This window comes from Trachypithecus francoisi, unplaced genomic scaffold (assembly GCF_009764315.1).
Source record: "Trachypithecus francoisi isolate TF-2019V2 unplaced genomic scaffold, Tfra_2.0 Lachesis_group5, whole genome shotgun sequence".
NCBI lineage: Eukaryota > Metazoa > Chordata > Mammalia > Primates > Cercopithecidae > Trachypithecus > Trachypithecus francoisi.
In genome coordinates, this window is record NW_022681470.1 from 136,746,042 (window position 1) to 136,767,692 (window position 21,651).

The window sequence follows — 21,651 nt, forward strand, 5'->3', positions numbered from 1 at the left end:
GTGCATGTGCCTGAAAGGCCCCAAAGCCCCCTGTCCAGTTCCTGTTCTGTACCCTGTTACTATCCTCCTCCAGATCAGGAAATGGAGACCCAGAGAGGTTAAGCCACTTGCCCATAGCCACACAGCTCTGGTTGCAGAGTTGGGATTTGAACCCAGTCTCCTTTCTTCTCAAGTATGCTGCCAACCTAGTGGGGTCCTGAACAGACCATGGGCTCTCTGAGGCCTGGGTTCAAATCCTGGCTTTACATCTCTGTGCTGCTAGCCTCAGGCAGATGAGTGGCTTGGTCACCTCCTAGAAAATGGGTATAGCTGGGAGCGGTGGCTCACGTCTGTAATCCCAACACTTTGGAAGGCCGAGGTGGGCAGATCACTTGAGGTCAGGAGTTCGAGACCAGCCTGACTAACATGATGAAACCCTGTCTCTACTGAAAATACAAAAATTAGCTGGGTGTGGTGGCATGCACCTGTGGTCCCAGCTACTTGGGAGGCTGAGGCAGGAGAATTGCTTGAACCCAGGAGGCAGAGGTTACAGTGAGCCAAGATCGCGCCACTGCACTCCAGCCTGGGTGACAGAGTGAGACTCCATCTCAAAAAAGAAAAAGAAAGGAAGAAAATGGGTGATAACCATTCCCTCCAGGATCTTCATGAGGATCTCAATGATGTCATTTATAAAGCCCCTGGGGTCTCAGGAGCCCTCAAAAATGCTGGAGAGATAAGCCACAGCTCTGAAGAGCAGCCCCAGCCCCGTGGAGCTGAAGCAGGGACTGGAGGCCCCCTCTGGGGCCAGGCCAATCATGGGAAGGCCCCCAGGGGTTCCCAGGGAGGTAGACTCAGCGCAGATGATGTTGAACAGCCTTTACCGCAGCCCTTTGAACAACCACAACTGTCCCGGGCACTCCGCTGATTGGCAGCTGTGCCTCTAACATGCCCCCAGCCAGCCTAGGGGGGCCGGGAACCAAGCCCTCTGTTGGCATCTCTGTCTTGTGGGTCCCCATTCTAGAATTATTTCCGCGATGCCTGGAACATCTTCGACTTTGTGACTGTTCTGGGCAGCATCACCGATATCCTCGTGACTGAGTTTGGGGTAAGTCTCCCACCAGCTTCTCTCTGGGTGACTCTGGGCTGGACAAAGCAGGTGGCGGGGGGCGGGGGAGCATTTCTAGAAGCAGTGGGTCCCGATAGCCACAGCTGCTTGAGCCAGCACTTGGCCATGACCAGAGAGGGAGAACTGGGGCCCCTGGGGACAAGGGCAGCCCCTCAAGAGGGCATCGTGGGGAGATGGGGGCGACCAAAGCCTGGCTGTAGGGCCAGCACTGAGGGGTGGGCCTCCCTGCAATCTGGCCTAGGAATGAATAATGCAGATGCGTACGTTGAGGGAACTGAGACACTTAAAAGCTCCTAAAGCGGAACCGACTCCCAAACACCACCCCATGTCAGGAGCCCAGCAAGAATGAGTTTCAAGTCAATTTTGTTTAAACCAACCCGCTCCTGGTTCATGGGCAGGAGAGAGCCACAGCCCTCAGGCCAGAGTGGGAACACGACTCCCAGGGCCATAGTGGGGTCCCCAGGGTGTCTTCCCTCCTCTAGCCCCAGGCCTGGGAGACTCTCAACATGGGGGTCTCTGGACCTCTCTGTAGTGGCCCCACAGGACACATTGCCCTTCTCCTTTTCTGGAAGACTCAGGGCCCCAGAGTCCCAGACCCTCTCCTTGGCCATCTGCCAGTGAGCCCAGGCTTGGGATCCCTCAGGAGATTGAGGGGAGGGTAGAAGATCCTTGCAGGGGGAAGCAGTGGTCAAAGGGCATCAAAGCCAAGGGTTAAGGGTGATATCAATGTCATCTTAATTACAATAAAAATAACAATAGCTCACAAGAATCGCAGCCTTGCTGTGTGCCAGGGAACTGTGCTAAGTGGTTTACGTGGATTGACTCAGGGTAGAGGTCTCGGTCTCAGCTTGTAAGAGAATTCCCTCGGAGGGTTCAGCTGAAGGCACCCAAATGCAGAGATCACTGGTGGAAGGGAAGGGAAGGTGACCCACAAGGGTGGCAAGGTGCCCAGTGACTAGCTACCATAGGGAGCCGTTACGTGCCCAGGTGCTGAAGTGGGGAGGGAACCTGAGCAGGAGGCCAGGAGATGCCACCAAATGGGACCTGTCCTGTCAATGTGGAGGGACAGAGACCAGGGCCAAAGCAGGTGGAGTGCAATAAGAGAGAAACACCCCAACCTTTCTCTCCCCTCGTCCCTTATCTCCTGCCAGAGCCTCCCATTGGCCAAGGTAAACCAGAAGGAAGCTGAATATGATGCTCAGAGCAGGCAGAGAAGTCAGGAGAATAGAACTGAGTGTGGTCAGGCCTGAGAAAGAGGGTATTGCCCCGTTTCACAGATGGGAAAACTGACCCTCAGCCAGGCACGGTGGCTCACGCCTGTGATCCCAGCACTTTGGGAGGCCGAAACCGGTGGATCACCTGAGGCCAGGAGTTCAAGACCAGCCTGGCCAACATGGTGAAACCCTGTCTCTACTGATAATACAAAAAAATTAGCCAGACGTGGTGGCACATGCCTGTAATCCCAGCTACTCGGGAGGCTGAGGCAGGAGAATTCCTTGAACCCGGAAGGCGGAGGTTGCAGTGAGCCGAGATCACACCATTGCACTCCAGCCTGGGTGACAAGAGCGAAACTCCGTCTCAAAAAAATAAAAAGAAAGAAAACTGATCTTCAATGCCTGGGGAAGTGAGAGACACTCCCAAAGTCACAAAGCCAGGCCTGGGTGACTCCTGAGAGTACACTGACAGCTCCTGAGGTGTCCCAGTCAGATCACCCTACAGAAAAGGATCCGTTAGCCTTCTCTTCCCTCCTAGAAGGCCAGGAGGGGCTGGGGAACTACACAAAAGAGGGGGCCATTCTTTGATGTGTCCCACGGCACCTGCACCCAAGTGATACACACTTATTTGCCTTCAGCTCCAGTGAGCCAGAATTTTCCCCTTCCCCTCACTCTATCTCTGAAACCTTCCTCTAGAGGGTTCTTGCCCACCTGGGATCTCTCTCCACTGGGGCGCCCCCACCTGGCCATTGTCCTGAGTTTCTAGAGAGGGCTGGAGCTCCAGCTGGCAGTCAAAATATCTTGCCACCCAGCTACACACAAGACAGCCTTGAACCAATGTCCCTTTGGATCAAGAGGTTGGAGGGATGGTTCCGCTCCCCAGAAGGGCAGTTGGGGTGGAGGAAGTTAGCTGAAACCTTCAATCACCACTTCAGTAAACCTTCACTCTCACTACAGTAAGATAGCTGTAGGGATAGGTTCCAACGGCCTGTTCTCCTGGCTGGCAGGAAGATGGGGCATGAGGTGTTCATGGACATAAGGACTATTGCAGTAGCCAAACAGCTCCCAGCCCTCCCTACCAGCTGTTTGATCTTGGACAACTTGTGCTATCTCTTCTCATGTAGAGTGGCTAACTATTGCAACCAGCCTCAGACACTTGCAAGACTCACATTGATGAATGCACTCAAAAGACATTCATTGAGCACCTACTGTGTGCCAGGTGTGATTATAGGTGCTGGAGACAGAGCAAGAAGGAAGGGTGCCAAACAAAACAGACCAAGAATACAGAATGTCTGCTCCCATAGAGCTGACATTCTAGGGAGGGGGATAGGAAGTTTTTACAAGTAAAAGCATCAACGGGCCGGGTGCGGTGGCTCACGCCTGTAATCTCAGCACTTTGGGAGGCCAAAGCGGGTGGATCACTTGAGGTCAGGAGTTCAAGACCAGCCTGGCCAACATGGTGAAACCCTGTCTCTACTAAAAATACAAAAATTAGCCGGGCGTGGTGGCAGGTGCCTGTAATCCCAGCTACTCAGGAGGAGTGAGGCAGGAGAATCACTTGATTCTCAGGAGGCAAGAGGTTGCAGTGAGCCAACATTGTGCCACTGCACTCCAGCCTGAGCAACAGAGTGAAACTCTGTCTCAAACAAAAAAAAAGAAGAAAGAGAAAGAGAGAGAGAGAGGAGAGAGAGAAAAGAAAGGAAGGAAGGAAGGAAGGAAGGAAGGAAGGAAGGAAGGAAGGGAAAGAAAAAAGGAAAGAAAGAAAGAGAAAGAAAGAAAGAAAGAAAAAGAAAAGAAAAGAAAAGAAAGAGAAAGAAATAAATCAACGTGAAGTGCTTGGCACAGAACCTGCCAGGAAACCAGGAGTTTGAGAATGGTGGTTGTCATTATTACTGCTATTGTTGTTGTTATTGTGAATGGGTGTGTAGTTGTGTTAGCCAGCCCTGAATTATAATCAATTTGAGGGAAAGATAGTGGGTGGGTGTTTGGGTGCTTCTAGGACAATTAAGTCCCAACCTGGAGTAGGGAGAGGCATGTCCTGGTGGGCAAGGAGGTCTCAGTTGCCCCTTTCTGCCTCCCAGGTAAGCCCACTAATTCTGAGGCCAGGGCTTGGCCAGGCTGAGACAGGAAGTGCCAGATTCTTGGGAGGGCAGGTCCCTGGGGTTTAGGGGGCAGAGGGCATGCGGCAGTACTAACCAGTGCTGCCTCAGCTGCCGCCCCCAAGTGGCTGGGGTGACGTGGGTTTGCCCTGTGTGCAATGGATAATGACTGTGTTTCTTGTCTTGTCTCTTTTCATGCCTGCTCTTAAAACTGTATATTGGCGCAACGCCGTCTGAAAAACTCATCCAATCAAAATGCACTATGAAATTCATTTGTTCATCCATGACATGGTCTGTGTGTTCATACACCAATGACTTATCTCCCAACCCACCGCCACCACCACCCCCACTCCCCGCCCGGGAACCAAAACCCATTGGTTTTTTGGCACTGGTTACAAATCAACCTAAAAAATGCTGAACACGCCTCCCCAACTGCCCCCGCCCGCCCGCTCCCCCTCATCTTCAACATCTGCATCTAGAATCCGGTTGGTCTTACTTCTTTCTGAAGTCTAAATGCCTTACATTAACTGTGAACGCATCTCCTCGCATCGGCATTGCATGCCACACCCTGCCTCTCCAACGTGGGATGCCTGACGCTCTCCCCACCCCTCCGCTCCCCTCTGTCTGTCTGTCCTCCCGCCCCCAGCCCCTGTGCCTCCCACTTCCTGCAGACTCTGGCTGTTTTTTTATCAGGTTCTGAATGGAGGTTTTCTGTTTGGGGTGTTTTGCATCTTTTGCAGAGAAAGGGATGGGTTTTCCCAGCGCAGCACCTCTGTCTCTCGCCCCATCCGGCACACACATCCCGTACACTCAGAGACAATGGAGGCAAATCCACTCCCAGCCGCCTCTCACCTCTCCTGTCCCCCGTTCAGCTCCATGGACTCCAGGCCCCAGGAAAGCTGCCAACTGTCTCCTTGCCCCTCCAGCTCTCTCCATCCTGCTGTCCCCAAACCTCCATCTCAAGCCCACAAGATCTTTGGCCTTGACCAGCAGAGGCTTGACTCTCCAAGGCTAATAAAGGAGACGTGAAGGCCAGGCAGTGTGCCGGCAAAGATTCTCAGGCAGAGGATCTCAGAAGTGCCAGACTCGGATCTGGTAGCTTCATGTGGGGCCGGCCCACTGAGACCCTCTCCTGGAGCCTTGAACTGCACGTGCACACACAGTCACACAGTCACTGCGCACACACAGTCACTGCACACAGACACTGCACACACACAGTCACTGCACACAGTCACTGCACACACATAGTCACTGCACACAGTAACTGCACACACAGACACTGCACACACAGTCACTGTGTACACACAGTCACTGCACACAGTCACCGCACACACAGACACTGCACAGAGTCACTATGCACACACACTGCACACAGTCACTGCACACAGTCACTGCACACAGACACTGCACACAGACACTGCACACTGTGCACACAGTCACTGCACACACAGTCACTATGCACACAGACACTGCGCACACAGTCACTGGGCACACAATCACTGCACACAGTCACTGTACACACACAGACACTGCACACAGACACTGCACACAATCACTGCACACACACAGTCACTGTACACAGACACTGCACACACAGTCACTGTGCACACAGTCACTATGCACACACACAGTCACTGCACAGACACTGCACATGCAGTCACTGCACACAAAGTCACTATGCACACACAGTCACTGCGTACACACAGTCACTGCGCACAGTCACCACACAGACACACATACACATAGTCACTGCACACAGTCACTATACACACACTGCACACAGTCACTGCACACAATCACTGCACACAGACACTGGACACACAGTCACTGTGCACATGTCACTGCGAACACAGTCACTATGCACACACAGTCACTGTGTGCACAATCACTGCACACAGACACTGCACACACAGTCACTGCACAGTCACTGCACACACAGTCACTGTGCACACTCTGCACACAGTCACTGTGCAGTCACTATGTGCACACACAGTCTCTGTGTGCACACAGTCACTGCACACACAGTCACCGCACACAGACACTGCACACACAGTCACTATGCACACACAGTCACTGCGCACACAGTCACTATGCACTCATAGTCACTGTGCAGTCACTGCACACAGACACCACACAGTCACTGCACACTCACAGTCACTGCACACAGAACTGCACACAGACACTGCACACAATCACTGCACACAGACACTGGACACACAGTCACTGTGCACATGTCACTGCGAACACAGTCACTATGCACACACAGTCACTGGGTGCACAATCACTGCACACAGACACTGCACACACAGTCACTGCACAGTCACTGCACACACAGTCACTGTGCACACTCTGCACACAGTCACTGTGCAGTCACTATGTGCACACACAGTCTCTGTGTGCACACAGTCACTGCACACACAGTCACCGCACACAGACACTGCACACACAGTCACTATGCACACACAGTCACTGCGCACACAGTCACTATGCACTCATAGTCACTGTGCAGTCACTGCACACAGACACCACACAGTCACTGCACACAGTCACTGCACACACAGTTACTATGCACAGTCACTGTGCAGGCACAGATACTGCACACAGACACTGCACACACACAGTCACTATGCACATAGTCACTGTGCACACAGTCACTATGCAGTCACTGCACACAATCACTATGCACACACAGTCACTGCACACACAGTCACTGCAGTCACACTGCACACACAGTCTATGCACCCACACACTGAACACACAGTCGCTATGCACACAGTCACTGCAGGCACAGTCACTATGCACACACAGTCACTATGCATACAGTCACTATGCACACAGTCACTGCACACACACACAGTCACTGCACACACAGTCACTATGCACACACAGTCACTATGCATACAGTCACTATGCACACAGTCACTGTGCACACACACAGTCACTGCACACACAGTCACTGTGCAGTCTATGCACACACAGTCACTATGTATCCATACATTGCACACACAGTCTATGCACTCTGAACCACACACTGAACACACAGTCACTATGCACACAGTCACTGCGTGTACAGACACCGCACGTAGTCATGACCTCTTCTTTTTCTCGCTCATTCTCTAATTCTCTCCCTCTCACTCCTTTTTTTGTTTTGTTTTTTAGGCAGAGTCTCACTCTGTCACCCAGGCTGGTAAGCAGTGGTATGATCTCAGCTAACTGCAACCTCCGCCTCCCAGTTTCAAGCGATTATCATGCCCTCACCTCCTGAGTACCTGAGATTACAGGCACTCAGGCCACTTTTTGTATTTTTAGTAGAGACAGGGTTTCACCATGTTGGCCAGGCTGGTCTCGAACTCCTGACCTCAAGTGATCCACCGGCCTCAGCCTCCCAAAGTGTTGGGATTACAGGTGTGAGCCACTGCACCTGGCCTCTAATTCTCATTCACCGTCCCTGTCTCTGTGTCTCCCACACACAGTCATACATGCATGCACACACACACACTGGCCCTCTCTGCTACATCTGCCCACCCTGTACCCCCACTCCAGTACATACTGCACACATCTCTCTCCCTCCCCCACTTCTCAGCCCCTTGCACACCCCTCGTTCTGTTAAATCTCAACTGCCTCTGCCCCCTCCCACTCACCAATGAGGCCCTCAGAGGGACGCCCCAATGGCATCTTTGCCTTGGGATCCCTTTCCTGCTGGCAGTACACAGGCACTCACCCACCAAACATTTAATGAGCCCCTATTTGGTGCCACAGATGGAATTATGGGCAGAAGCAGACACCATTACTGTCCCCTCTCACCACATACAGTCAGGTGGGGGGGGCAGGCATCGGTCAAATAACACCTTGACTCCATTTAAAATTATACCTGCACTGCGAGCTGAAGGATGAGCAGCATTAACAAGGCAGAGAGAGATGCACAGAGCATTCCAGGCCCAGGACAGCCTGGACGGAGCCTGTGGGGGGTCAGGATCTGCAAGCGAGGCAGTGTGGCTGATGCAAAGACAGCAGAGAAAGACTGGCCTGGAGATAGCCGACGAAGACAGCAGGGGACAGGACCTGGGGCTGGGGAGGGTGGGGCTATATTGTGGAATTTGGGCTTTTTCCTAAGCACCAGGAAAGGCCTGGGAGGATAGGAAGCAGGGGAGGTGTGACTGGTCGTGTGACTAGACAAGCTCACCCTGGTTGCAGGGCAGGGAACAGCTTGACAGGAGGCTGGGCTGGAGGTGGGCACTGGGAATCACAGCAAGAGATGACAGTGGAAGAGAGAATACAGCGGGAGGGTGTCCCTCTCAGATGGATCTCTGCAGGACCCAGGGAAAGATCAGAACTGAACTGAGGGGATGAGGTGCCTGGGAGCAGTCGGGTCTGGCTTAAAACTGGGAGACAGGCTGGGCGTCGTGACTCAAGCCTCTAATCCCAGCACTTTGGGAGGCCGAGGCAGGAGGATCACCTGAGTTCAGGAGTTCGAGACCAGCCTGACCAACATGGTGAAACCCCATCTCTACTAAAAAATACAAAAATTAGCCATGCATGGTGGCAGGCACCTGTAATCCCAGCTCCTCAGGAGGCTGAGGCAGGAGAATTCACTTAAACCCGGGAGGCAGAGGTTGCAGTGACCCGAGGTCGTACCACTGCACTCTAGCCTGGGCAACAGAGTGAGACTCTGTCTTTAGGGGAAAAAAAAAACTGGGCGATAGAGGTGAGCGAGTGCCAGAAAAGGGCCAGGTTGGGGGAAGAGAATAGGTGTGGGCATAGCAAGTTTGAGGTGCCTTTAGGACAGCCTGAAATAAGTCAGACAGGCAGGTGTTGTGGGGGCTGGAGCTTGGAGCTGAGGTCTACAAGTAGTAGGACTTTTCTGGAGCCCTTAGGTGGGTGGTCTCCATATCCTTCTGAGCACTTGAGGGACACCTGAGCACAGCACTGGAAAAGAAAAGAGCCGTCCTCATGCCTTCCAGGGGCTGTGTCCCACCCCCGTCACATTCTAGCCAGGAAGTTCAGGGGAGGTGTTGAGGAGAGGAGGCTGCACCTCCCAGGCTGTGGACTGAAATGTGGAAGGCAGGAAGAGGGAACTTGTCAGAAGTTCTGGGGGCAGTAGAAAGACTTGGTACAGATGCAGGAAGAGGTGGAGGGTGGGTGAGGGCAGACTAGTACCCTTCCCCCACTGCCCCAAACCCTTCCCGTCTCCACCCCTACCTCCCTCGTGTGTCTCCTCCCCCACTGGACTCCAAGAAGGGGAGCATGTTTTCTGCATGCATATCCCTGCCAGATCCCTGGCTTTTTGGCATGGTTGCAAGCTTCCCCTGCTCTCCCCCAAACCCCGCTCCTGAGGCTGCTTCCAGGGTCCGCCTGCCTTCGCATGCCTGGCCGAGTCCACATGTTATGATCCACCCCATGAAAGGGATGGCTTGTACTCTGGGGTTGAAAGGGAGGGGGCTGGGGATACCTGAGCCATCGGCCCCATCCCCAGGTGGAGCTGGGTGGCCAGGCAGGGATGGGGGTCAGGGCAGCAGGGCACAGAGAGTGACTCTGTTAGCCAAGCTGGGTTTGGGGGCTTGTTCGAGGCGCTGGAGACATTCTCACAGCAGTTGAGCCCAGTGTGGTCAGGGTAGGATCCCCCCGCCCCCTTCTCCATCCTAGAGGCCTAAGGACACACTGATGTGTCCCAGAGAGCATCCTAGACATTGCCATCAAACCCAGAGGCCTCTTGCCAGCCTCAGAAATTCCTGGAACTCCAGTCCTTGCCTCTCAGCTCCCAGGCCAAAGCTAGCACAAGACACAGATCTGGCAGCCAGAAAGCCCTCTGGAAGCCACCAAGTAGGATGCCCATGTAATTCATCACCCAAACTAGGACACTTTTGAAACCAGGAGGGAGGCTGTGACTATATGGTCACCCTGTGCCATTTGGAGGGTGAAGGTTAGACCAAGTTAAATCTTGCTACGTGGCCTGTAGCAAATCCTACAAATCCCATAGAACGAGTCTCATTAAGCCCCTTCCCTTAGTGTGGAGAGACCCTCTGCTCCTCCTGCCTTTACCCTGCTGGGTACTGGCCAGCGAAGGAGGGTTTCCATGTCTGCCTGAGGCTGGGGTCTCAAACTCAAATGCCTCTGGGGGCGAAGCAGACACCAGTCAACCAGGAAAGCAAGTGCCATTTCTATAACCTGCGGACCTTAGAAAACTGGAGAGCATGTGGCCTGCTTTCAGGGAGCAATCGCAGCAGGCCTGGGGTTGCCAGAAAGCCAGATTGGTGGGCAAAATCTCTTGATTTTTAAACAATGGCAATAATTTTTAATTAAAAACGAGGACAAATGAAAAAACACTGCTCAGGCCCAACAAAACAGTTTTACTAGCTAGATTTGACCCACTCGTGACTTTGAGACTCCAACCCCCACCCCACCAAGGTCCCTTGAAGCCCCACGATGGCCACTTAACACTGGTAGTCCATGTTCACCATCTCCAGCTGGTCTCCTCCCTGACTCCCCGACTCTCTGGCCCCCTGGTTCTTCTAGCTTGGGTGGGAGGAGGCAGAGGCAGTGACTAGACAGGGGGTTTTTGAGCAGAGGCAGTGGCCACCCAGGGAGGTCCTGGGGGCAGGGATGGCCCCACCTCCCAGCCCCCAGCACCCGCCCCTTGGTGGGCCCGGGCTGATTTCTGAGCTCACCCACCCATGGGAGCTGAGTGCTTCCTGCTTCCTGCAGGCCTGGTCCCGTGCTACTCCACCCAGCCCCAGAAGCTGAGAAGCCATCCCTGAGAGGGGGGAAAAGGGCCCCAAATGCATCTTCTCCGACTCAGCGGGCAGCGAGGACTCACCCTGCAGCCGAACAGTCCCAGCTCCCTCCCGTCCTCCCCATTCCCGCTCGCCAAGGGGGTAAGAAAAGATGCTCTTCCGCTTCTCCCAATTGGCTCGAGCCGCTGCTCCTCTTGGCCGTGGGGTGAGGTCAGGGCGGGCAGGAGCGGGTGGGCAGCTCGGCAGGGCAGGGCAGGGCAGGGTGCCCGGTGAGTCCCGTGACAGATGCATTTCTGGCCCGGAGCGTAACATGCCCTCGGAACCCGCACATGTCCACCAGGCCTGAGCGTGCTGGCGACCTCCACCCCCACCCCCGCCCTGGTGTTTGTGCATCGTACACGTGTGATAGATTCCGCAACTTGACCGGCTTGTGTCCTTTCGTCTCAGTGCATTTGGTTGTTGGGAGAAACAAAAACCATCTCGATTTTTTTCCTGATTGGATGATTCGGATATATTTTCTTTTTCTTGTTATTTTGTTATTTCTTCCCCATCCCCGTTCCTTTTTCCTCCTTCCTTTTTTGTTCCTTTTCCCTGTTGCGGGTGGGGCTGGCAGGGAGGGCTTATGCTTTTGAGTTGATGCCTTTTCCTCCCTCCCACCCTCTCTCTCCCAACATTATTCCTTTTTTGAGTTTTTCCTCCGCATCATTGCATTAATAGTGCTTTCTCTCTCCCTCCTTATTTGGGGTCTGGCTTGCTTTTTTCCTGTTGGTTGGCTTCATGTAGGGGCCTCTGTGAGTGGTGACAGCTCTGAGCCCTTTGGGGTGGGTGGATGGTCACCCCTTTTCCTCCATCTCCCCAGAATAACTTCATCAACCTGAGCTTTCTCCGCCTCTTCCGAGCTGCCCGGCTCATCAAACTTCTCCGTCAGGGTTACACCATCCGCATTCTTCTCTGGACTTTTGTGCAGTCCTTCAAGGTGAGTCCTCATCCCCACTGCTGGCCCAGGGCTGCGGGGGTGACCCCCTTGCTCTGGCTGAACGTAGAAGTCAGATTGGAAGTTCCTCTGTGATGTAGTCATGCAGAGAATCTGTTATCTCCAAGGCTCTTGTCTAACTTCCTGCCCCTGGTGTCTTCAGAGCTGTAAGGGCCTCATCCTAGAGCCTCCAGAGATGCCCACCTGCCCTGGCAGGACTCTGGCACAGCATGTGGCCACCCAACCCAGTGGGGCAGAGCACTGGCACAAGGGAGGAAGACAGTGTGGCTGAGGGACCCCCAGCACTCTACTTCATTGCCTTTTTTCCCACCAGGCCCTGCCTTATGTCTGTCTGCTGATCGCCATGCTCTTCTTCATCTATGCCATCATCGGGATGCAGGTGAGTGCCACGCCCCTAAGGTTCCCAGAGCCTCCCAAGGCCCAAGGAGGGCAGCCACGCTTAGAAAGGGGTGGGTCAGAGGAGCCTGGTCCACAGAAGCAGCCATGGAGGTTGAGCTGGGTTTCCCAGAAGCCACTGGAGGAATGGCAGCCCCTGGTCGTCACCCTCCAATTCCGCAGGTGTTTGGTAACATCGGCATCGACGTGGAGGACGAGGACAGTGATGAAGATGAGTTCCAAATCACTGAGCACAATAACTTCCGGACCTTCTTCCAGGCCCTCATGCTTCTCTTCCGGTAAGAAGGGGGCCTGCTCTGATAATTATGTTCCCGTGGGGTGGGGTGCGTCCTTCATCCTTCTGTTCCCATAGGGGATGTGCCCTCCTTTTCCAATGGAAGACGTGCCCTCCTCCTTCTCTTCTGGCAGGGGCGTGCCCTCACCCTTCTTTTCTGGTAGGGGGCGTGCCCTCCTCCTTCTCTTCTGGTAGGGGGTGTGCCCTCCTTTTCTGGTGTAGGGGTGGCCAGATGTGCTTTTATCCTTCTTTTCCCGTGAGGCTGGAAATAGGCGTTTGGGGGCCCAGGAATCCTAGCAGGGCAGAAGCGGAGGGCCCTGGGACACAATCATGAAGGTCATTTTCCAGGCATTATCTCTGAATCTTCCTGATTACCCTGTGAGGAAGGGATTCTTGGCACCCCTATCTGACGATGAGAAAATAGGCTTACAGACCATGAGGCTTGATTATTTGGTTCGTCATCCTGGCTGCACACAAAGTTCCTTCGTTTGTTCAGTGGAGGTTTATTGAGCACCTACAGCATGCCAGGCACTGCTGAAAAACGAGAATCACCAGGAAATAGAGAAAAGAGACATTTTAAGCACTTTGGGAGCTAACATCCCCATGGGGAAGACGAATAACCAGGAAACAAATTATAGAGAATGCTGGGAAGAGACAAATTTCAAGAATAAAGGGGAATAGGGCCAGGTGCAGTGACTCATGCCTGCAATTCTAGCATTTTGAGAGGCCAAGGTGGGAGGATCGCTTTAGCCCAGGAGTTTGAGACCAGCCTGAGCAACATAATGAGACCCCGTATCTACAAAAAAAATTTTTTTTAATTAACTGGGCATAGTGGCACACACCTGTAGTCCCAGCTACTTGGGGGGCTGAGGCGGGAGGATTGCTTGAGCCCAGGAGTTCCAGGCTACAGTAAGCTATGATTGTTCCACTGCACTCCAACCTGGGCAACAGAGCAAGACTGTGTCTCTAAAAACAAAAATATATCTTTTTAATTTTTAAAAAAAGTTATAGTGGTGATAGTTGCATGATAATGTGAGTTTACTTAATGCCACTGAATTGTACATTTCAAAATGGTTAAGTTGATAAACTTCATGCTGTGTGTATTTTGCCACAGTAAAAAATATTAATAATAAATAATAATAATGTTTTTAATCTAACAACAGAGAAAGAATAGAGGGCTGGCAGGTTATGCCTCTCTGAAAGTGTGACATTTGAGAGAAATTGGCAAGGGAGGGAGCCAGTGGGTATATGGGGAAGGGCAGTCCAAGCCGAGGGGACTGCTTGTGTAAAGGCCCTGGGGCAGGAGTGTGGCTGGCATGTTTGAGGACTGTGAGGAGCCCAGCATACCTAGAACAGAGTGATCCAGGGAGAATATAGTATGAGGTGACTGTCACCTGGATGGAGGGGAGCTTTTTTTGTTTTCGTTTTTCTCTGAGACAGTTTCACTCTTATTGCCCAGGCTAGAGTGCAGTGGTGTGATCTCAGCTCAGCGCAACCTGTGCCTTCCGGGTTCAAGTGATTCTCCTGCCTCAGCCTTCTGAGTAGCTGAGATTATAGGTTCCCGTCACCACACCTGGCTAATTTTTGTATTTTTAGTAGAGACGAGGTTTCACCATGTTGGCCAGGCCGTTCTTGAACTCCTGACCTCAGGTAATCGCCCACCCCAGCCTCCCAAAGTGCTGGGATTACAGGCATGAGCCACTGCGCCCAGCCTGAGGGGAGCTTTTTTTTTTTTTTTTTTTTTTTTGAGATGGAATCTCCTTCTTTGTCACCCAGGCTGGAGCACAGTGGCGCAATCTCAGCTCACTGCAACCTCTGCCTCCCGGGTTCAAGCGATTCTCCTGCCTCAGCCTCCCAAGTAGCTGAGACTACAGGCGAGCGCCACCACGCCCAGCAAATTTTTTGTATTTTTAATAGAGATGGGGTTTTCACCATGTTAGCCAGGGTGGTCTCGATCTCCTGACCTCGTGATCCGCCTGCCTTGGCCTCCCAAAGTGCTGGGATTACAGGTGTGAGCCACCATGCCCAGCCAAGAGGGGAGCTTTTAAAGCATACCAGTGACCAGCCTGAGCAACGCAGTGAGACCCCATCTCTACAAAAAAAAGTTTAAAAATCAGCCAGGAGTGGTGGCATGTGTCTGTAGTCCCAGCTACTCAAGAGGCTGAGCGGGGAGGATCACCTGAGCCTGGGAAGTTGAGGTTGCAGTGAGCAGTGATTGTGCCACTGCACTCCAGCCTGGCTAACAGAGCAAGACCCTGTCAAAAGGGGGGGCAGGCAGGGGATGGGAGGAGGGGGAGAGGGAGAGAGAAGGAAAAGAAAATAAAAAAACATACCAGTGTCCTCAAATCCCACCATAGACCAATTGAATCCAAGTCTGCTGGAAAGGGGCACGGGCACTGATGTTTTTTCAAAGCTCTCTGTGGACTTCAATGCACAACCAAGAATGTGCATCCCTCAGCTCCCAGTAAAAGGAGGTGGTCCACCTGGGGCTTGCCTGGCCAGCTCCAGAGCCCAAGTGCTTGACGTGTGTGCTCCACCTCCCAGGGAGGCGTTGGTGCCCAGTCAGGGCTGGGTGCCCGAGTCTCTGATTTCTCACTGTCCTCAGGAGTGCCACCGGGGAAGCTTGGCACAACATCATGCTTTCCTGCCTCAGTGGGAAGCCGTGTGATAAGAACTCTGGCATCCAGTCTCGAGAGTGTGGCAACGAATTCGCTTATTTTTACTTCGTTTCCTTCATCTTCCTCTGCTCATTTCTGGTGAGTCTGTGGACACTGTGAAGGGCTGGCTGGACTCCCTAAGCCTGGCTTCCTTTCAGGGGAGTGGCTTTCTCTAGAATGTGGCTATGTGGAAGGCTCGTTCACTCCAAGGCTTCTCTGAACCAGCCTGGGATCAGGTGACCCTGAGCATCTCACACTCAACACTGTTGACATTTGGGGGTGGCTGATTCTTTGGGGTGGGGCCATGCCATGCAGTGTAGTGTATAGCAGCATACCTGTCCTCTCCCGACCAGATGCTAGCAACACACGCCACCCCTTCCTCCTGTTGTGACAAGCAAAAATGTCTCCGGACATTGCCACATGCCCCAGGGGTGAGAGTGGGAGTGGGGGACAGAATTCCCCCATTTGAGACCCACTGAAACATTTCAGCTGGGTGTAGTGGCTGACGCCTGTAATCCCAACACTTTGGGAGGCTGAGGTGGGAGGGTCACTTGAGCCCAGGAGTACAAGACCAGCCTGGGCAGCGTGGTGTGAAACTCATCTCTTAAAAAAAAAAAAAAATTGAATTAGCTGCACATGTGGTGCTGCACACCTGCAATCCCAGCTACTCAGGAGGCTGAAGTGGGAGGATCACTTGAGCTCTAGAGGTTGAGGCTACAGTGAGCCATGATCATACCACTGCACTCCAGCCGGGGCAACAGAATGAGATCCTGTCTCAAAAAAAAAAGATGGATGGGGAAGAAATATCTCACTTTGGCCTTGTTGGGGGCAGATGTGGGAGGAGTTGGGATCAGGGTGGTTCTCTTGGTGTTAGTCCCCATTTCAGAAGCCTCCCCTCCTTCTCACTGACTCTGTCTCTTTCCCTCATTCTTGGTCTTTGTCTCTGTTTTTTTTTTTTTTTTTTTCTTTGAAATGGAGTCTCGCTCTGTTGCCCAGGCTGAAGTGCAGTGGCGAGATCTCAGCTCACTGCAGCCTCCACCTCCCAGGTTCAAGTGATTCTTCAGTTTCAACCTCCCAAGTAGTTGGGATTACAGGTGCACATGCCACCACACCCAGCTAATTTTTGTATTTGTAGTAGAGGCAAGGTTTCACCATGTTGGTCAGGCTGGTCTCGAACTCCTGACCTTAAGTGATCCGCCCACCACAGCCTCCCAAAGTGCTGGGATTATAGGTGTGATCCACTGCGCCAGGCCAGTTTTTGTCTCTTTGTATCTCTCTCTCTCCCTCTGTGTCTCTCTCTTCCTCTCCCCCATCTCTCCACTTGATCTCCCTCTCACTGGACTTCCTTGTGTGAGTGAGCATCACCTCTCTGTCCCCCGATCTCTGTCTGTCTCATTTCCTTTCCCCATCTTCTCTCTATCCCTCTCTCCATCTGGGTCTCTGTGTACATGTCTTTGGGTCTGTGTGTCTGTCTGTATCCTTCTCACTCACTCCTTCATTCCCTCGGTCTCTGCCTCCACTCTCTCTTGGTCCCCGGGATTCCCACAGATGCTGAATCTCTTTGTCGCCGTCATCATGGACAACTTCGAGTACCTCACCCGAGACTCCTCCATCCTGGGTCCCCACCACCTGGATGAGTACGTGCGTGTCTGGGCCGAGTATGACCCCGCAGCTTGGTAAGAATTCATCCCGAATCCTCCAGCCACAATACTCGCCTCTCCCTGGAACTGGAACGCAGGCTAGGTCAGGCCCCAGACCCTGGAGCACAGAGCTCCTGGGATCCTAGCAGAGTCTCACAGGTTCAGTCAGGAGAGAAGATATAAGAATCATCGCCCTTGTATACCCCAGATTAAACGTGTAGGGTGCCGACCCTGCCCAGACCCTGGACTGTCTGGGAAATGAGGGAGGACGTCAACCATGAGGTGTCCTGAAGAGCCCTCTCCTCCTACGAGTCTCTCCTGTCTCTCACTGTGAAGTCTCCAGATGGTGAGGACGCATTAGCCAGGCTCCAGGGAGAAAACCAACAGCGTCCCAGCCTCAGTTCTCTTGAGAGTGTGGGGAGGAGGGCTGGCTTACCCTTGGCGGACAGGATTAGCAGCAACATCAGAGTAGCAGAACTCAGCTCCCACTGGGACCTGTGAACCTTGGAGTGAGAGGACATACAGGCCAGGGGAGGATATAGAACCTCAGGGGCCCTTGAATCTTTGTGGCCACAGAGGGAGCGGGTGCTCCCAACTGGGTAGACACCAGAGGGGTCCCTCTCCACGGACGGGCAATGGTTTCAGGGGATAGATTCCATCTTGTGCATGTGTTTTGAGTGCTCATCCAACACCAAGCCTTGAAGGTCACTCAGGCTTTATCCAAATACCTGGAGCCCACTAGCCACTGAGGATTTAGTTCAGCCTGGGCTTGGGGCCTGAAGAAGCATTACTGGGGGGCCCTCAGCAGCCTAAGCCCCGTCTTCCTCTGGCTTTGGCACCAGAGAGGAGGCACCCACGAGGAAGGTGGGCAGGAGGTGGTCTTGGCTGTTCCCATAGCCTCAAACAAGTCTTCCATGAGACCGAGAGGCTGTGGAGAGCCATGGGTCTGGGGCTGGGCTTTGGCTGGTTCCTAACTCTTCTTCTTTTGATTTTAGGTCACAGCAGTTGGATGCTGTCCCCAAGTCCTCTATTCCACAAGCCCCCCCACCCCTGTAGCCCATGTAGATTGTGGAGGAGGCAGATGCAGAGAGAATCCCGGGGGAGGTGCCCTGCAGTCCAGAACTCCTGGCACACCCCGACTGAAATCCTCCACCCCTAGGTCTCCCCAGTGTCGGGGAATGTACTGGAGACCTTCACTTGTCCCAAGTCTCTCCCACTCCTTCAAGCCAGGGAGACCCCAGCCTCGGGCATCATGACCTCGCCGTGTGCCCAGGGAGCCCGTGTGAACCCACTGCCTGCACTAACCCCCTTTCTTCTCCTTTCAGCGGTCGGATTCATTATAAGGATATGTACAGTTTATTGCGAGTAATATCTCCCCCTCTCGGCTTAGGCAAGAAATGTCCTCATAGGGTTGCTTGCAAGGTTTGACTTCCACTAAAACCTGCTAGCATCCATGGAATGAGTGTGGCTTGGGGTTCTTCAATATATATATTTCATATATATATATATATAATCTATATATCTCTAAAAAACAGAGCCATCTCTCTCTTTTGCATTAAACTAGAAAACTCTCTTAGCCAACAGAATGCAGTCATGTAGACTCGATAAAGCATGGAACATATTTCCTCCTTCCCTTCAGCCTTCAGCCATCTTTGCTTGCTCTTAGCTGAAGCTGCCCATCCTGGGGTCTCCACGGCACCCCAAATCAGACACATCCCCTGGGGGATTGTAACTTTGCATTTCTCCCCCAACCATCACCTCTACTCTCTTCCCCTCCACCCCTCACCTCTCAAAGCCCCTAGCCCTCCTCCCCTCCCTGGCACCGGCCCCTCCTCCCCACCTAGGCCCCCTCAGAGACCAGCCTCAGCCAAACCAGAGAATGTGATCCAACTTTAGAAATGACAGTGACGGCCGGGCGCGGTGGCTCATGCCTGTAATCTCAGCACTTTGGGAGGCCAAAGCTGGAGGATCGCTTGAGCCCAGGAGTTTGAGACCAGCCTGGGCAACATAGCAAGAACCCCCTTCTCTATAAAAAATTAGCCGGGCATTGTGGCACATGCCTGTAGTCCCAGCTACTTGGGAGGCTGAGGCAGAAGGATTGCTTGAGCCCAGGAAGTGGAGGCTGCAGTGAACTATGATCACATCACTGCACTCCAACCCAGGCGACAGAGAGAGACCCTGTCTCTTTAAAGAAAAAAAAAGGCAATGAACAAAAGCATGGCTCTAAGTCTTCCAAAGTGAGAATCCCCCACTCCCCTCTGCATCCCTCCAGAATTGTAGCTCAGAGCCCAAGCTGAATCTGACTTTTCTCTTTTCTCTCTCTCTCCCTGCTCCCGAGCAGTGAAGTAATCTTTTTTTAATGACCTTTTCTTCCATTTTTTTTCCTCCTCTTTTCCATTGATTTGAAATATCTATTTTATCATTCTCTGCATCTTTCTCTCTCTATTTTTTCGGCTCGTGTGGATTTCTGTTTTCTTTCTTCTGTTCCTCCCCACCCCTCTTCCTTTGGTTCTCTGTTCCCATTCCCCCTTTTTTTTTTTTTTTTTTTTTCCATTTTCGGTGCTGCCAGGGGCCGCATGCCTTACCTGGACATGTATCAGATGCTGAGACACATGTCTCCGCCCCTGGGTCTGGGGAAGAAGTGTCCGGCCAGAGTGGCTTACAAGGTAGACTACCCTTGCCGACCACCGATGTCCGGGCACTGGGTTTTTTTTTCTTCTTCTTCTTCTTTTTTTTTAGTGCTGACCAGAAACACCCGGCCGACTCTCTTTTTCCAACGTTTCTCTTCTTTTTTGTTTTTGATTCTTTTTTTTCTTTTCTCGAGTAAACTGATCATGATCATCCCTTGATTCTAAGCAGCACACTGTGTCCGTCCTTTCTGATGAGTGTCTTCGTGTTTTGAGACTCCATTATGGCCGACACGCTGGGGGGAGGGGGAGGGGAGCGTCCAGGTCCCCTTGCACCTGGTCTCCCAGGTACCAAATTGGAAACAAACACGCTTCTTCGGGAAGTCAAAACCCACGCCTCCCACTTTTGCCCACCCAGAGCGGCCCCCATGCCCAGGCTGGGGCAGGCGCCTTGCAGAGAGGGGCTTTAGCCCCCAAAAGCAGGGGAAGTCCTGGTCCCATCTTTTGTGCCTCGCGCCCCCAGGTCCCCGCCCCTGCCACGCATACCTGAAGCTGATCTCTGACCTAGGGCCTTGGGGGATTCGAGACCTTCCAAGAAGCACCAAGAACCTCTCTTCCCCTCCCTTCCCTCCCCTGGAGTTTTGTCCCCAGCCCCCGTCCCTAATCCCACCCCCAAGACACCCCAACATGCCTCTCCATTGTTCCAGAGTGGGCAGGCGGCCGCAGCTGGACCCCTGGACGGTGGCACACTGATGCAGGCCATGCACGCTGCCTTGGCGGGGCCTGGGGCGGGCAGGCACCATGGCCGACGGGGGGTGGTGCATGCTGGCTGAGAGAGCAAGCGTCCTGCCGCCAAGCGGCTGGGCCGGGCCACCCCTCCAGATCCCCGTCCTGGAATCTCCCTTGGCGCCCAAGGACAGATGCTCTGTTCCCTCCACTCATCCACAAGAAGTTCAGGGATGACCCCTAAAGATTCTCCCCGCCCAAAAAATATTACCCCATCATCCTATTCTCCCATCCACCTTGATCTTCCCTGTGTCCCCATCCATCAGTGCTATTTGTACCCGCCCCATGTTGCCGCCTCCCCACCTCATTCCTTTCTTTCCTCTGTGTACCCCTCCTCACCTAACCTCTATGTCTCCCCTCACTTCTCAATCAAAGCCAGGGACAAGGTTGTCCCACCAGCATCTCAGACAGTGAGCCTCTCCTGGCACCTGTCGCTCCGCCCCCCACACCCCCCAACACACAGTTTTCCTCAAGTCACTTCTCTCAGTCTCTGCTTAGATGAATGTGTGCGCATGTGCAAGAGAGGGACAGAAAGCCCTTCCTCTCCCAGTCTTTGTGCAGGCCACCATGGGTCCATAAGACAACTTTGTGCAAATTTGAAAAAGGCACCCTTTCCACAGAACATGTCTGTTGGAAAATTGTTGCAATTCACCAATGTGGTGAGAACAAGACACTTTTTTTCTATCAGCTGAGAAGCTGTTATATTTAATACACAAATCAGGGGCTGGGTGTGGTGGCTCATGCCTGTAATCCTAGTGCTTTGAGAGGCTGAGATGGGAGGGTCACTTGAGCCCAGTTCGCGATTAGCCTGGGCAACATAGCAAGACCCCATCTCTACAAAAAGAAAAAATATTTTAATAAATAAATAAGTACATACATCTATCATTTCCAAGACGGGAGCCCTTTGTGCAGTGTACAACCTGCACAACTGTGCACAGTGGCCCAGTCTGTGTGTGTTTCTCTATTTCCCACCTCCTTCCTGACCCTGCCCCCAGTGTCCCATCTATGGTCCTGCTCTGGATTTACCATACCCCTCCCCATTTTCAGCTCTGTGTTTCCTGCCCACATGTGTCTGAATCACCACCCAAGTCACCCTCACCCCCCCTTCTCTGTGCCACCTCAGCCTGG

The 21,651-nt window shown here is 53.0% G+C and overlaps 1 protein-coding gene and 1 long non-coding RNA gene across 17 annotated transcripts in view; one reads left to right on the forward strand and one right to left on the reverse strand.

Moving 5' to 3' along the window:
• The window catches only part of CACNA1A (calcium voltage-gated channel subunit alpha1 A), a 314,547-nt gene that overhangs the window by 269,044 nt on the left and 23,852 nt on the right, over window positions 1-21,651 (forward strand). For 6 of the 16 annotated variants that reach the window (XM_033198104.1, XM_033198101.1, XM_033198088.1 and 3 more), the window contains 8 exons: window positions 1,001-1,084; window positions 4,898-4,903; window positions 12,009-12,125; window positions 12,457-12,522; window positions 12,702-12,817; window positions 15,419-15,569; window positions 17,019-17,146; window positions 18,436-18,532. In XM_033198104.1, the coding sequence (XP_033053995.1) occupies window positions 1,001-1,084; window positions 4,898-4,903; window positions 12,009-12,125; window positions 12,457-12,522; window positions 12,702-12,817; window positions 15,419-15,569; window positions 17,019-17,146; window positions 18,436-18,532 (765 nt within the window). Of the gene's footprint in view, window positions 1-1,000; window positions 1,085-4,897; window positions 4,904-12,008; window positions 12,126-12,456; window positions 12,523-12,701; window positions 12,818-15,418; window positions 15,570-17,018; window positions 17,147-18,435; window positions 18,533-19,679; window positions 19,777-21,651 lie in introns of all 16 variants that reach the window. The other 10 variants (XM_033198102.1, XM_033198093.1, XM_033198098.1 and 7 more) reach the window with 3 other exon arrangements.
• LOC117075613 lies at window positions 11,669-15,425 on the reverse strand. Its single transcript, XR_004434064.1, has 2 exons — window positions 14,993-15,425; window positions 11,669-13,347 (listed from the first exon to the last, which is right to left on the reverse strand). It is a non-coding gene; the product is annotated as an uncharacterized LOC117075613 (long non-coding RNA).